General features: G+C 36.2%; 1 protein-coding gene across 2 annotated transcripts in view; it reads right to left on the bottom strand.

The window, feature by feature from the left end:
• Nucleotides 1-5,982: 5,982 nt before the first annotated feature.
• LOC132193819 (transcription factor Sp9) overlaps nucleotides 5,983-14,306 on the bottom strand; it is a 30,777-nt gene continuing 22,453 nt past the window's right edge. For both annotated transcript variants that reach the window (XM_059614725.1, XM_059614724.1), the window contains exons 2-3: nucleotides 8,455-9,377; nucleotides 5,983-7,087 (exon numbers count right to left, since the gene is read on the bottom strand). In XM_059614725.1, coding sequence (XP_059470708.1) covers nucleotides 6,814-7,087; nucleotides 8,455-9,377 — 1,197 coding nt within the window. In that variant the 3' untranslated portion in view covers nucleotides 5,983-6,813. The remainder of the gene's footprint in view (nucleotides 7,088-8,454; nucleotides 9,378-14,306) is intronic.

The following is a 14,306-nucleotide window of genomic DNA, read 5'->3' as shown; positions in this document are numbered from 1 at the left end:
TATTTAATTTAAATCACACATAATGTCATTCATACCAAAGTAAAAAATGGAATAGAGAGATTTTTCTGTATTTGTTTTTTTTTTCCGAGCGACCCACATTTGCACTCATTGGTTTTTTTTTCTTCAGGGGATCTGAGGCCGTACAAAAATAACAATAATTACGCGCGCACAAACCCTCTCTTTAGGGCCGGGTCGCAAACTCGTAATTACATGCATTTGACCCGCGACTGCACGGGCAGACGGTGCGCCCCGATGAATACGCTATCTCGTATCAACTCGGAGTCTGCTTCTGATTATGACTTTGTCAATTTGCCACTTCCACGTTGATAAGAATAAAAATTAGCAATTTCAGATAGTGCAAATTTCCTTACATTATTGTGGAACTTGGTGGCACGAAAATTCCTTAATTTGTCTTTTTCCAATTTTTTTTTATATACATTTATTTATTATTTTTACCTCTAACCAAAACCTAAAATTTAGTTAAATAGTTTAATTCACAAAAGCTATTTCTTTACAAGTACCAAAAGTGGAGTCGCATAGCAAATCGAAATTTTACACCCCCAAATGCTATTATATAACCGACCCTTAATGAAACTCGCGTGAATATTTACGTCTCCCCAGCACTCACCCTATTAATTTACCGAAATAGAGTCAATCTGCTGTCTTTTCTAAGCACATGCTGCGCTCACTTGCAGCAAATCAAAACGGCAAACTCAATAAAAGTCTCAATCTGTCGCCCCCCTATGGGCAGAGAACCCCGTCGCGACTTTTAATCGCTGTTTTCAAAACATTTGGCCCCTGATTTCCGCAGGGGAGACGTTTATTTTGAAAGCTTGCAGGAGGAATTAGTATTTGCAATTTACTCCGGATTAATTTGTTCAAAACTTCAATTTGATGCTTAAATGTTATTGTTGGATGAAAAATTAAATTTTGCGAAAGAAATTTAAAATGTAAACTGAGAGAAAACTTCGAAAGCTAAAATTAAAATATACAAATTTCAACTGTTCAGAATTTGAACTTTAAATTCCCATTTTCCCCTTTAATGCAGGGGTTGCAACCGTTTTGTCACACAGGACAGGCGGGTTGCATATTTTTAGTTAGAAAAAAAATTCCTAGAAAATTACAAATAAATTATATTCTCATATTTATAGTTAAATATATTCCGAATAAGGGTCAGTGATTTTTGCAGATATTTTTGTCAAGTTTTGCAAGTGCAATTTTTGCAATTCAAATTTAATATAAAAATAATTCCATTCTGATTATTTGAAACGAATTTTAAAACTAATCATGTATTAAATTAGATACTTTTAATTATTATGAAAAATAATTAGGTCGTCAACATTTTGTATTGTCAAGTTCAAACTAAATTAATATAATTTTTTTTGCAAAATTCTTCAATGTCCAGTTGATTATGTTTATATATTTTGAGTGGAAATCAACAGGAATTTACCTGCGTTGAAATTGTATCCGAGGGGCCCTTTTTGGGGTCCGAGGGCCCTGCTAAGTGTAGGCGTGGCCGCGGCGTTCGCGGGAGGCGGTGCGCGGCCTCATTGGCAGGAACGGGTTGCACGCACGGACAAAACTAACTAACCGAGCGGTAGCGATACAAAGGAGCCGCCACTTGGTGAGAATAAATGTACCCACGAGAGCGAACCTACCTTTCGGAAATACGAATGCAGTAATTGCTCGCGATAATCACTCTGCTTTGCCGAGCATAAATAATTTATACAATTTCCCGAGAACGCTCTCAGCCTCGATTCCATTCCACAATTACAATCGCAATCGTCGCTTTTCATCAACTTTTGTAATTTTTTTACCGGGATTAGTGTAGATTATCTAAATTTCTTATATACTCATGCTTTTTTCCCTCTTTTTTCTTAATAAAAAAAAACACGAAGCCGAAAGTGGATTATTTCAGCTTATACACAAAAGAGGCTTTTTGCGGGGTCTTGAGGTCAGAGTAGCTTTTGGAATTCATTGTCCTTTGCCCTCCCCTTCTTATATGGCGTTGCGTAAAGCGAGAGGGGCAATAAATAAAGAGAACACTTAATGTTGACGTGAAAGAGACAAATTGTTTGCGAGGGGGATTCACACATTAGAGAGAAAATCGAGAGCATCAGCCGAGGGATCACCCAAGTGAAAATAAATGTTAAGTGTACACAAAACATTTCAAAGAAACGCGGAAGCAAAGTGGAAAATGTTGGTTAAAATATGCAAAAATTATTTCAGAAAAAGTTAATCTAAAAATTCACCAAATATTTTGCTTAGTTGAATAATTTTTCTGTCAATAGTCCTCTGCTGTTGAAAAACAACAGAAATAAAATTAAAACTGATAATGCATGTATGGAATGAACATTTTGTGGCAGACAAATACAAATTTTAACAGATATAAATTAAATATGCAATCAAAAATAAAAAAAGTTAAGTTTCTTACTATTATTATTTTTTTGGAATTTAATTCAGAGGTGGTCAATAATTTTCATTTGACCTTATATATTATTTTATTATTGTTTTTTTCCGCAAGAAAATAAAGTTATTGCGTTTTAAATTGAAATTTAAAGGGCATATTTTTTGTGATATTAAACATCTTATTGTAAATTTGTATCAAACTTTGGAACTGATAAATAATCTTGTACTTATTATTATAAAAGAAATTAAAAATTGGCTAAAATATGTTAAAAATATTATTGTTATCAAAAGTTAATTACAGCTTGTTGATTCAAAAAACCATGAAATAATCTTTTTGGATAAAAAAATATTAACATTTAATTTCCTTTTCATTTCTTAGTGTAAAAATTTGAAACAAAAAATTAAACATAAAAATACAAGTAACTTAATTTTAAATTGAACGATTTAAAAAGAAAAAACGAAGATCGTGGCAAAGAACGTGTATTTGTAAATTATAATTAGGCCTCATAATAAAGTTTTTAATTTCAACAATTTCATTCACTCTGCGGATGGTGACAAAGTTGTCATAGCGCGCCACATAATTATACACATGCTGTGCTCACGAATTGTACATGAGCAATTTTTCAGTGTGTTTATCGCGATTCAGACTTTATCTCGCTCTGTGCACTCTGAACAACGCGCAATGATTCCGGTTGAAAAAGTTGTTTTTAATTGCAGGGCGCTCGCGCTTTTTCCTGAAATGCGTTTTTATCATCATTAATTTCGGGGGGAAACAAGCAAATTAGTTCGTACGCGAGGGTAATTATGCTGACAGAAAGAGACCAAATCAATTTTTATTGTGTTGGTTTTCATGCAGTCGGTGATTAATTGCTCTCAAATAGCTCTGCGCGTTTGCCACTGAAAACTGAGGGTGTTTATCGCGTTTTAATCAAATCGACAAATCTGACAGTGCAACTAGAGCTTGATTAATGAGGGGACAACTGCCTGCTTAATGAACTTGCATTTATTTCAATGGTTTTTAAGAATTGCAAGGGATCCACACAATAAAAGGCGCACATGTTTTTCTTTGCTTCTTAAAAAGTTTTTTTATCAATCTTACAGGATTGATGGATCTATGGCAATATTTTGTTAGAGATAAATCAATTTCCAATTTGCAAGGTCTTGTAATGTCATTTTTTTTTAAACTTTTCACATTAATTAATAATTTAATAAAATATAAATATTAACCATTTTTAAACGAATAAAATAGACTTTTAATTACTTAATAGTTCATTTTCAAACCTGCTATTTAATTAAAGTACCGCCAGTTCGAAAAGCATCAGAATTTTTTATGAAGATTTGAATAAATTTATTATTATTATTAATTTGTTCAAATTGTTACATCACATTGTTAACAGCAATTATTGAAAAAAATTTAAAAAAAAGTTATTGTTGGAAAAAACCTTCAGAGATCAAAAAGATCTCCTCCGCTACAGTGAGCTTCGGTTACCTTGGTTTCAGCTTGGTTTAAAGAATAATGATAATATAACAAATATATAGAAATATTATCAAAAATTTCCTTTTCCACTCAAATTTGAGCCAGAAAACTTGCATTTTAAAAGAGACATTTGCACCAAGAAACCTGTAAATTTGTTTTTTTTTTCCGGAGGGAAAACTTCATATTGAATAAAGTTTGACAAATTCCTTGTGTAATAAAAATAACAAAAATTGCAAGGCACAAATTTTTAAAACATGTTGCAAAGTCTTGGCATGAACTTTATATTTATTTCACCTCCTTTCTTCACTGTTGCAAAATTTAACGTTGAAACAGTTGAAGCAGGCAATGAGGATGTCCTCGTCCTCTCTGTCTTTTCTTTGAACTCGCCGTGCACACTTGACTCTGGTCGTTACGAGTGCTGCATGTGCCAGGATGAAAGAGATGACAAATTGCGCCGAATTCGAGAACGAGAGTGAAAATAAATGCATCACACACACACAACTCGTGCGCGCGCTGTGTAATTTTATGCATCTCAAAAGCAGACGCGGAGCTAGGGTAGGAAGTAATCTGCATGAAATGCAAGTTGGAAATAAAGCTTTGAAAGCGGAGACAGACTGCTAATGAGAGGGATATTAATCAAGAGCCGTTTGCTCTTTTGAATTGTGAATGGTGTGTTGTCCTCCCTAATTGCATTATCACCACCGCACTGCTAGATTAAAGAACTGCCTCCGTCGCTGCATCACATACATACAGACAGACACTCTCATCCAGCGCAAATCCACAACAGGGCCTTCTTCGACTTGGGCTTTGGCCAAAATAATTTTTAATGTCAAATTTTAATAAGGATTTTTTTGCCAAAATCTGATCGCATTTGAAGATAATAATTTTAAAAATTTGGTGTTAAAAGTGAAGATATATTTATAACAAAACGGGAGGAACTGAAATTTCAGTTTTTTTAAATTTAAATTCAATAAAAAGGTGGCATTTATAATTGAATTCACCTTTTTGATTTATTTTGGTATAATTTTAAAAATCTTTGAAATGTGCTTGACTTTTAGTGAAACCATGCAAACGGTGACATTGACATTTTTTTATTTTTTTTTATCAAAAGTAGAGATTGTAAATTCAATGAATTGGGCCTTGATTACTATTTATTTTCAGTTAAAAGTAAGTCTAAATAGAATTGTCATGTTTCAACTTTAAAATTTAGATAACTTGGTAGATTTGAAAAGGCTAATATAATTATTTATCTTTTATAATGATTACCAAATCCTCCTTATTCATGTTTAATACTTATCCTTTTATTTATATTAGTTTCTAAACTTTTAAACAGTTATTTACAAATTTCAAGAAACTGGTGGATTCAAAAAATCGGAAGTGGCCAGTAGTGGAGGAAGCTCTGACGCTGCCACCCCTTGTGGACCCTCACCCTTTTCGGGGGAGCATCTTCTTGTGGTGGTGATTACACAGCGCGGGGTGAATTGACTATTACGGGCGGCATATGATGCGCCGAGCGTGGCATTCAAACCTAATTACGCATATTCAATTTTTGAGATTCACACGCCGCCGATTTGAATTCGGAAAGTATATTGCTGCCGAAGCGAGGCGGAACTAACGCAGTAATTCCACTGATATGTAATGATGAGCCGCGGGCGCTGCAGTTTCATTATTAATGAGTGCTTTTCAGTTGCAAATTTTATTGAATACAAATATCATGTGAAAATTGTCAGTTGAAAGAGAAAAAAATTAAAGTTTTGGGAAATAGCCTGGGTATGAAAAATAAAATAATTAAACAACAATCGAGATTCTTATTTAAAAGTTTAAATAAATTAACCATTCAGCCTAAAGATTTTAATATAATTTATTAGAAGATAAATTTTTAATATTAATAATAGAAATAAAAAATGTTATCAACAAATCCTTTCTTTATTTACATATTTTATTCAAGATTAAGGTTTTATTAAAATTTTTGAATGCACCTTTAACTTTCTCTCAAATTCATAATTTTCTTCAATAAAATTTTACAAAAAAATTAAAACAATTGGAGATTGGGTTGTAATTGTAAAACAAAAGCTATAAATACAGATCATGTTGATTTTCATTTTAATTTTATTCTGATCATAGTTCAACTTTGATTCGATAATATAAGTACAGAGAATATTATGTACAAATTATTCATTCAAAGTCCTCAGTGTGCGGCAGCAGCAGTTTTTGTCGCGCGACACAAACGCTCTTTCTTTCTTGTATGTAAAATGGTCGAGAGATATTATTTTATACAGTTGTGATCTGAGAGATGATATTTTCTTTCGCAGGTAGGATGACACATTCGCCGCCTCGCGTCGCGTACTAATATCACACTTGACTATACTTGCAGCACAACACAGTTTATTAAAACGTTCATGAGATTGTTCCCGGCGCGGGGTATATATAATTAACAACTTTTTTTAATTTTATGTATTTTTCATCAGAGTCCACTTCAGATAAGTCTGGGTCAACTGGGCGAGCACTTTTTCGTCCCAAGGGCAGCTCGGATATGTTTTATTTTTACAAAAACTCGATTTTAAAGAGGAACTTTGGAAAAAACATTTATTCTTGAATGTGAAAGAAGATCAAATTTTATAACCAACATTGAAATCACAATTGGAAAATTCTCACCCTAAACCACTTCTAACTGGGTATTACGTTTTGGCGCCAAAAAACATTTGAACTTTGATGGGGATTTTATATTTCTTTTCGCTAATTAAGTGATTTTGATATTTGTCATATTTTTACTTCTTTCAATTCAAGAATAAACAAATTTATCTAAATACCTCTTTAAAATAAAACATTTTACACTGAAAAAAATTTTGTTATGGAAAATCTGCTCCTTGACGTTGATCGAAACGAAGTTACGCAACTTTGAGCTCGGGTGCACGGCCAAGTGTCCATCAGACGACCCCGTGCGAGGGGCTGCAGTTGTCGTCGCTCTCGGAGCAGCTCTCGCTGGAGCGTGACTTGGTGTCGCCGTCGCCGTTGCCCGAGTGCGTCTTGACGTGTTTGGCGAGGTGGTCGCTGCGCATGAACCGCTTGTTGCACACGGGACACGCGAACCGCTTTTCGCCGGTGTGCGTGCGCAAGTGACGCTGCAACTCGTCGCTGCGCGTGAAGCGTTTCCCGCAGAACAGCCAGTTGCACACAAAGGGCCGCTCGCCGGTGTGCCACCTGCAGATCAAAACACAAAATCAATAAATGCGGGAACATTCAAAAAGTGAGAGAGGGGAAAAGTGCAGGGTTTTTGGTAAAATTCTGAGTATTCAGTCTGAAACTAACCGGTACTTGCCCCTGAAGCAGTGAGCCCTAGGAGAATGGCCTCTCAGATAAGGAGTCTTCTGGGGGGCCAAGACCAAGAGATTCCCCAGCCTCAAGGACAAGTAAGCCGAGTCAGACTGACTGAACAGCTAATGACTAGCTGAATGACCCCTGATGTTGCTTGCAAGTACATCAGAGGTCACAGAGAACACATTATTTATGCCATCTGCGAAAGAGAGCAAAATATTTGTCAGCGCATTACAAAAGAGAGAGAAAGGACGGCAATGCTATACATATTTATTGGGATTATTCAAATGTTCATCAAGTTCATATTACATTCAATCTGGCAAAATTACTATTGGGAAGGTGTAAAAAAATATCCCAGCACTGAAGTTCATTTATTATCATTTTAATGTGTCTCATTATATTATTCAAATGCGTTTCTTTGAAGAGAGATAAAATAATAAACAATCCCGTGATTTGATATAAATTTTGACGAATCTTAAATTTGAATTTTTTATTTATAAATAAGCTATTGAGAAAATCTCACAGTGAGCTTCCGCCTTCGGTGTGTTTAGGTATGTTTGATTAATAATAAGCCTAGCAGCGTGTTTTGGAAACGCTCCAAGATGACAATTGAACAAGAAATTCTATTTATAAAAGAAAATGAAATTTTGTCACACTTCCCCTGAAGAAAATAAGCTTTCGAGATTCAAATCATTTTTTTATTTGATTGATAATTAATTATTTTTAAAGGAATTCACTTAAATCAGATTTTCGGACAAAAACAGAAGCAATTACCAAAAATATTTGAATGTTTGCCATTAACTTATTCAAATCAAATACGACCATAAAAATTTCTTAATATTTTTTAATAAATAGCAAACTTTGACGTAGCTTCTTATAGTTGGATTATGCAACCGTGGCAATTATTTCTTAAAAATATTATTCAAAAAAGCTTCTGATAATGGGAAGGGAAATACAAAAATTATGTCACTTTTAACTTTTGAAAAATTTATTTGATCATTCAGAGAAGAATTTATCAGTTTACGTTACTGTTTCTTATGACAGCTGCATTTTTAAATTTGGCAACGTTTAACCCATGTTTACCTTTTAAGGAATTCTCAGATAATTCAGTGCCGTTTTCTTTTCAGTTAAAATTTTAATTTTACATTTACTCATTAATTAAAGAATCTGATTTTTCATGAAATTGCTAAGAATTTAAGAAAAACGGGACTTTTGCTTGAGAAACACCTCTTGAAAGAAGTGACTATGCTCACCGTAGGTGCGCCTTGAGGTGCGACGTCTTTCCGTACACCTTTCCGCACCCAGGGATGTGGCAGCTGTGGATGTTCTTCTTGCGTAGGTGGACGCCCGCCGGGCCTAACCGCTCAGCTTCCTGGCAATTAGGGCAGTCACAGGTGGCGCGGCCGGTGTACCTGCGCTGGGCCCTCGGACTCTGCGTGGAGGCGGCCGGGGCGGGGGCGGCCGGGGGCGGCGGCGAGGTGATCTGGTGCAAGGAACTGAGGCTGTGGTGGAAGGCGTGGTTCTGCGGCTGCGGCAGGATTTTGTACGAGTCTGGCTGCAGCAGCGGGTGTTGCGCCGAAGCCAGCAAATGGTGGTTCGGGTGGTGTCCGGCGGTGAAGCCCAGGGCTGACGAGTACTCGGAGTAGTTGGCCGCCATCTGCAGACCCGACTCGAGCCACGACGCGTTGTGCACGTCCCACCAAACGGCTTCATTCGCCTGCTTGGCCATGTTCGGGCCCTGGCCTTGTGGCGCCGCCACAGTCGCATTCTGGAAGTTCCACGTGTGCTCGTAATTGGGCCGCGAGTACAATTCCTTGGACGCCAACAGAGCGTGGTGGTAGTTCTGCGTCGGCGGTTGTTGCTGCAGCACCGGTGCCGAATTCAAGTAACTGCCGAACTCGGTGGCGGCGCTGCACGTCGTCAGGCCGGCGACCGAGGCTGGGAACGGCGCCGAGTTCAGCGAACACGCTGGCGGCGGCCCCGCCGGCGCCGACTTGACCACGCTCGCCGCCTCACTCAGCGCCGCCGGCTTCGGTGACGCGCCCTGCTCGTTGTTGTTCTTCTTCCACGGGTGGAAACCTTTGCCGACGGCCGCGTCGGCCAGGGGCGGCGGCGACTTGCTCGACAGCTTGTTGCACTGTGCGGCCAGCATTGCCAACGGCGACGTCCGCTGCTCCTACAACACAAATCAAGATAAATTATTAAATGGAAAGGAAAACTTTTGGATATTTTAGACAATTTTGTATGATTCACAGAGTTATCTTCATTTCCTGGTTGCTTTCAAATAAAAGTGGCATATTTTTGCCTGGTGAAAAAAAAATTTCATTACTTTTATAAAAATCTCTTGATGACTTCTGTTAAAAATAGCTTATAAAGGTTTAGGATTAAAAAAATATAATACAGTGTCAATGATGTCAATTTGTTTTTATTACAAATTCTAAAAGTTTCTTTTTTTAAATATCAGATGGATAAACAAAACATTGAGTGTAAAACAACACAGAAAAGCCGCCTGTGTCTGATCAATGATTTTGATTAATTGATTGGTATCGGAGCTAATCTGACGCGTTCACTTGATATTGTTTTTACACACCTTAAAAAGCTCTAAATTATTTTGATTTAGACTACCCGCGTATCCCATCCGTCAAGAAATTGCCTATTTTAACCAATTTCAGGAGTTTTTTTTGCAATTTATTTACAGACTGAAAGGGAGGCTTAGCTTAAAAAAGACCATAGTGGCCCAAAAAAAGCTGACAACCGTAATATTTGTATAGTTTTTTACCGTTCTTATTATTCTACAACTTTTAATTCTATTTGCAGTTCTCCAATCTAATTTTAATTCTAGTCCAGCCGTACCAATTAATAATATTAAATGCCCTAATTACACATGAGCGTTTAACGCCTCTGGTACAATAATATATGTTATTAATAAAGTGATTTTTATATGTAATTTAAAAAACTGAAAAGTTTTAGCCAACTATATATTCTATTGGAATCGACACTTTAATTTATTATAAAATAACTATGCTCTAGTAAATTGCTGTGTGGTCGTACAAGCGCAATTACATGCAAAAATTCCAGTTATTTGATGCCATTATGCATGTGTGTATTCTCGTTAGTGCATTATTGATGAAAAGGCTATGAAGATGCAAATTTTCTCATTACGAAAGGCGTCATGATTGCGCGCCATTAAATTTCCATACCTTTCAACATGATTTCAATACGAATCGGCCGGCGATTATGATTGTGTTGCATTAAACATGATTGATTTTAAATTTTAATGAGCTGAAAGTTGTTTCATAAGGCACCGCAATTGAGACGTTTTGGCCGATAAATAAATTACACGGAAAGCGGCGATAAAATGAAAGGAGTTATTAATTTGACGCAACAAAACAAACCGCACAAATTCGCCTGTGGGAAAACGGTTAATTGAAAAGTAATTTATTAATTATCAGCGCGAGTGCGGCGGACAAAGTGAAGTGGCCCGGCCGTCAATAGTGCGTGCGTGTGGCGACGAGCGTCGCGGTCGGGTCTAATAAACAGCTTATATGAATATTAGGGACACGCGCGCAGTCAGTCAGGCAAAAGCAGCTATTCATGTCAGAAAATAAAACAAGTGGAGAGAGCCACGCCCATATCTATCACGCCCATCGCACTTCTTGCAGAGAGAAACACACACATTTATTTATGTACGAAAAAAAACCGCGAGAGTGCATTTGCAACATTATTTATTGCATACCTTGCCTGTCTGCATATCTTTCTTTTTTCAGTCTGCTGCGCTCTTGGTTTGAAATTAATGGGCTTTCGTGTGGATTGATTTTAATCTGCTCTCGTTTGTGTTTTAATTTCGCGCCGGCTCGAGTTTGAAAATGAGGAAAAATGTTGTGGGGCGAGTTAATAATAAAAATGGGGAATTAAAAGGCAATTACTCTGTTGAGCTAAGTAAGAGATTGATTAAAATTTGAGTTTTTATAAAAATTATAGATGTATATCAAAATCTCCTTTAAAGTATTAGTAAAGTTTGTTTTCCGCTGTATTTTTTTCTTCAAACCAATTTAATTTACTCTCACGAACAGATACGTTGCTATTTAATTCGTTTATAAATTATATTTGTGCAATCAACTTTAAAAATATTTATTTCACTTCTTTCTCTGATTTGCATTTTAAATTTTAACAATAAATATATAGTAAATTTTGGAATAATTGTACAACCAAAGAGTATGAAGTGATTTAAAGTATCAATTTTCTTTTAATTCTAATTTCTTTCAAATTCTTATTTAAGCTGGGTTTAAATTGAATAAAATTCACATAAATTCAGATTTTAAATGAAAAAAAATCTGCTGTCCGTATGTTTTGATTCAATTTTCCTGTTTAATCCATTTTTAAATTTATCTTAATTAAATTATTATATATTTTTCTAACCTGAATAATTTATATTTTAATTTCACAGAGATATGAAATGTGACAATGGATAAAGAACAAAATAATATTTTTCTCCCTTCTCTGTGTTATTCGTGCACACGCGCGTGTTTCTAAAAGAAAACCAGCAATTAACCCCCGCAGCAAACGTTTATAACCAGCAGCAATCGAGAAAATGCAGCACACATGTCGTTAATTTACATTTGACCCACCCCTGCGCTGCAACTTTCGTCCCCGCGCGTCTCCCATTATTGAAAGATCGGAAAGGAGCACACAATGCACTCTCGAACATAATGCAATAAAAAAATACAGACAAACGAGAACGCTCTAGATACATTTTGAATGGCGATTTGTACACTTTTGTTCCTTGACTTCCTCCCTCGGCGCATGAATGGAACAAAACTGGTCGCTTAAACATACATTTATTTACTCCTCTCTCTGTATTATTATCACACACGCTATTCAATTATTGGGCTTTATTATTTTTTCTGCACAAAAGCGGACTTAAAAGCTCTTCATCCCCTGTCGGCAAATTGTTATAAATAAAATTGAAAGGGTCCCCGCGCGCGATAGTAGTTATCACATCCTGTAACATTACACTTTACACAACGCGCTTTTCTCCTTTTGCCGTGTTATATTTTTGTGCGCAGAGAGAGCGCGCGTGGTGTTCGGTTTCTCTCTCAATGAATATCCTTCTTTGCTCCCGAGGAGTTTCCTCTGAGGATTTAACCAGCGTCTCAAACGCACCCAGCAAACGCGACCAGACTCATTCATCAAAATCTCCGAGAAATTCAGAAACGTTTAATAGTTCTGGCTGGAATACTAAAAAATGTGATTTTATTCTCCTTAATTTCTTTAATTTTGAATTTCAATACAAACAATTTAAGCTCTCGTCGGACATATTTAAAAATTTATGAAAATTACTTTTTATAGAGTTTTTGATAAAGATGTTTAATTATTTATGATTTTTTTGTTTATTAAACGAACTTTTGGCTCAAAAGCATTGAAAAATGAAGCGTGAATGATATAATCTGCCCACTTTGCCAAAGTTCCGTCATGCCGAGCTCGATAGGTCAGGGATCAAGGCCACAGCCCTGATGCTCATTGGATCAGATCTCTCGAATTCATCATTGTGGCGAACCTTGAGATTGGCGCGCCGACTTTTTATTAAGCACGAGGAGACTTGATGCAAATATTACACTTGCTTCAGTACAAATATACGTTTTCACCTGAAATAAGTGGCAATAATTTTTTTTAAAAACCTTTTTTTACCAGGCTGATTTAAAAAAATCCTCTATGTTAATTTGGGAAAAAAATTTGATTTTTAGTAAAAAGTTTTAATTGAAAGAAAGGGCGAAAATCTAAAATTGTATTGATGTACGTTTAAGATAGGACATTTTTTCATCAAATATGCATAATTATATAAGTTATTTTAAGTGATCCTAAAAGCTCAATTTTAATTTACTTTAGAAAAGTGTATATAGAGGAATTAAGAATTAATAAAATGTTACAAAAGTCTATTTTTCCCCATTTCTAAAGCATTCTCTGGCCGCAACGTATCATTGAATAAATTAATGCAAAAAAATTAATCCTCTTGTAAACTTATAAAGATATTCATATTATACATTTTGTACTTTCCCTTTTGAATGCATTCTGTGTACCTTTTTCTAATAGTTAAAAGCAGTTTTTGTGTTGGTAAAAAAACAGAAGCCACTCGCAAACGCCGGGGGAGAAAAACTGCAACGAATTTTAATTTATTCCGCCCACTGAGGAAACAACTCAGACGAGGAAATTCTGCACTCCCTGGAACACAATCAAATTTCCTTGGCACTTTTTCCGCCGCGCCACTTTTTCTTATATTTTTATTTTTATCGATTCGCAGAAGCAGAGATAATAAAATTTTTATAACGAAATCAGGCCGCACGATTATCCTGCAGACGCGGAGAGGGGCAGGTGAGGCAAATTATAAAAATAACTTCAAGTGTCATCGTGCATTATGAAGCACAAAAAGAGAGAGAGATTGGCGCCTGCTGGCTGCCGCTCTTTTTGCCCTCTGGTCTTGGAAAACGTCAAAAAGGTTGACTGGTCGTAAATGAAAAAATGCCCGACTCATCATCCCGGCCTTAATTAGCCACCTAGTCTCACCTGATTAAATCAATAGCCCGCTAGTTATTCATGCATGCGTGGAAATTTCAAACTGGAGCTCCAAAATTTGTTTGAAACAGATGTTGAATGCGCCCAGAGGGACTGCGGATATTTTTTATATTTGTTCAAATTAAGCATGAAACTCCTCCTTCATCCTCCTTTTTTCGATCCATTAATCTTGCGCCCTTTTCCAGCCGCAGAGTTTTAAACGATTTTTGTAATATTTCCGACGGGGAGGCCCAAATGAGAGAGGCTAATCGCTCCACTGGCGCCCAGCGTGAAATTCATTCAAACAAACTATAGCTGTGCGATGGGTATTTCAATCACCTTTTCTCAGAACATTGAAAAAGAAATTATCACCACGTGATGATTTTATTGTTCCGCGAATTTAGCCCAGCGATAACCCTTGTTAAATCATTTCTAATTTTTAAATGAGTTTCCTTTTAAGAAAGAACACATTATTGAGTTGAAAACTTCATTCGCAAATGTAAATACGTTCAAAACCAGACACAAGTATTTTTCATTTTACTTCAAAAGATTCAGA

The sequence above is a fragment of the Neocloeon triangulifer genome, unplaced genomic scaffold (assembly GCF_031216515.1).
Source record: "Neocloeon triangulifer isolate White Clay Creek 2 clone unplaced genomic scaffold, ASM3121651v1 ptg000005l, whole genome shotgun sequence".
Taxonomy (NCBI): Eukaryota; Metazoa; Arthropoda; class Insecta; order Ephemeroptera; family Baetidae; genus Neocloeon; species Neocloeon triangulifer.
The sequence above is the reverse complement of the archived record's forward strand: the minus strand, read 5'-3'. Positions and strand labels throughout refer to the sequence as shown.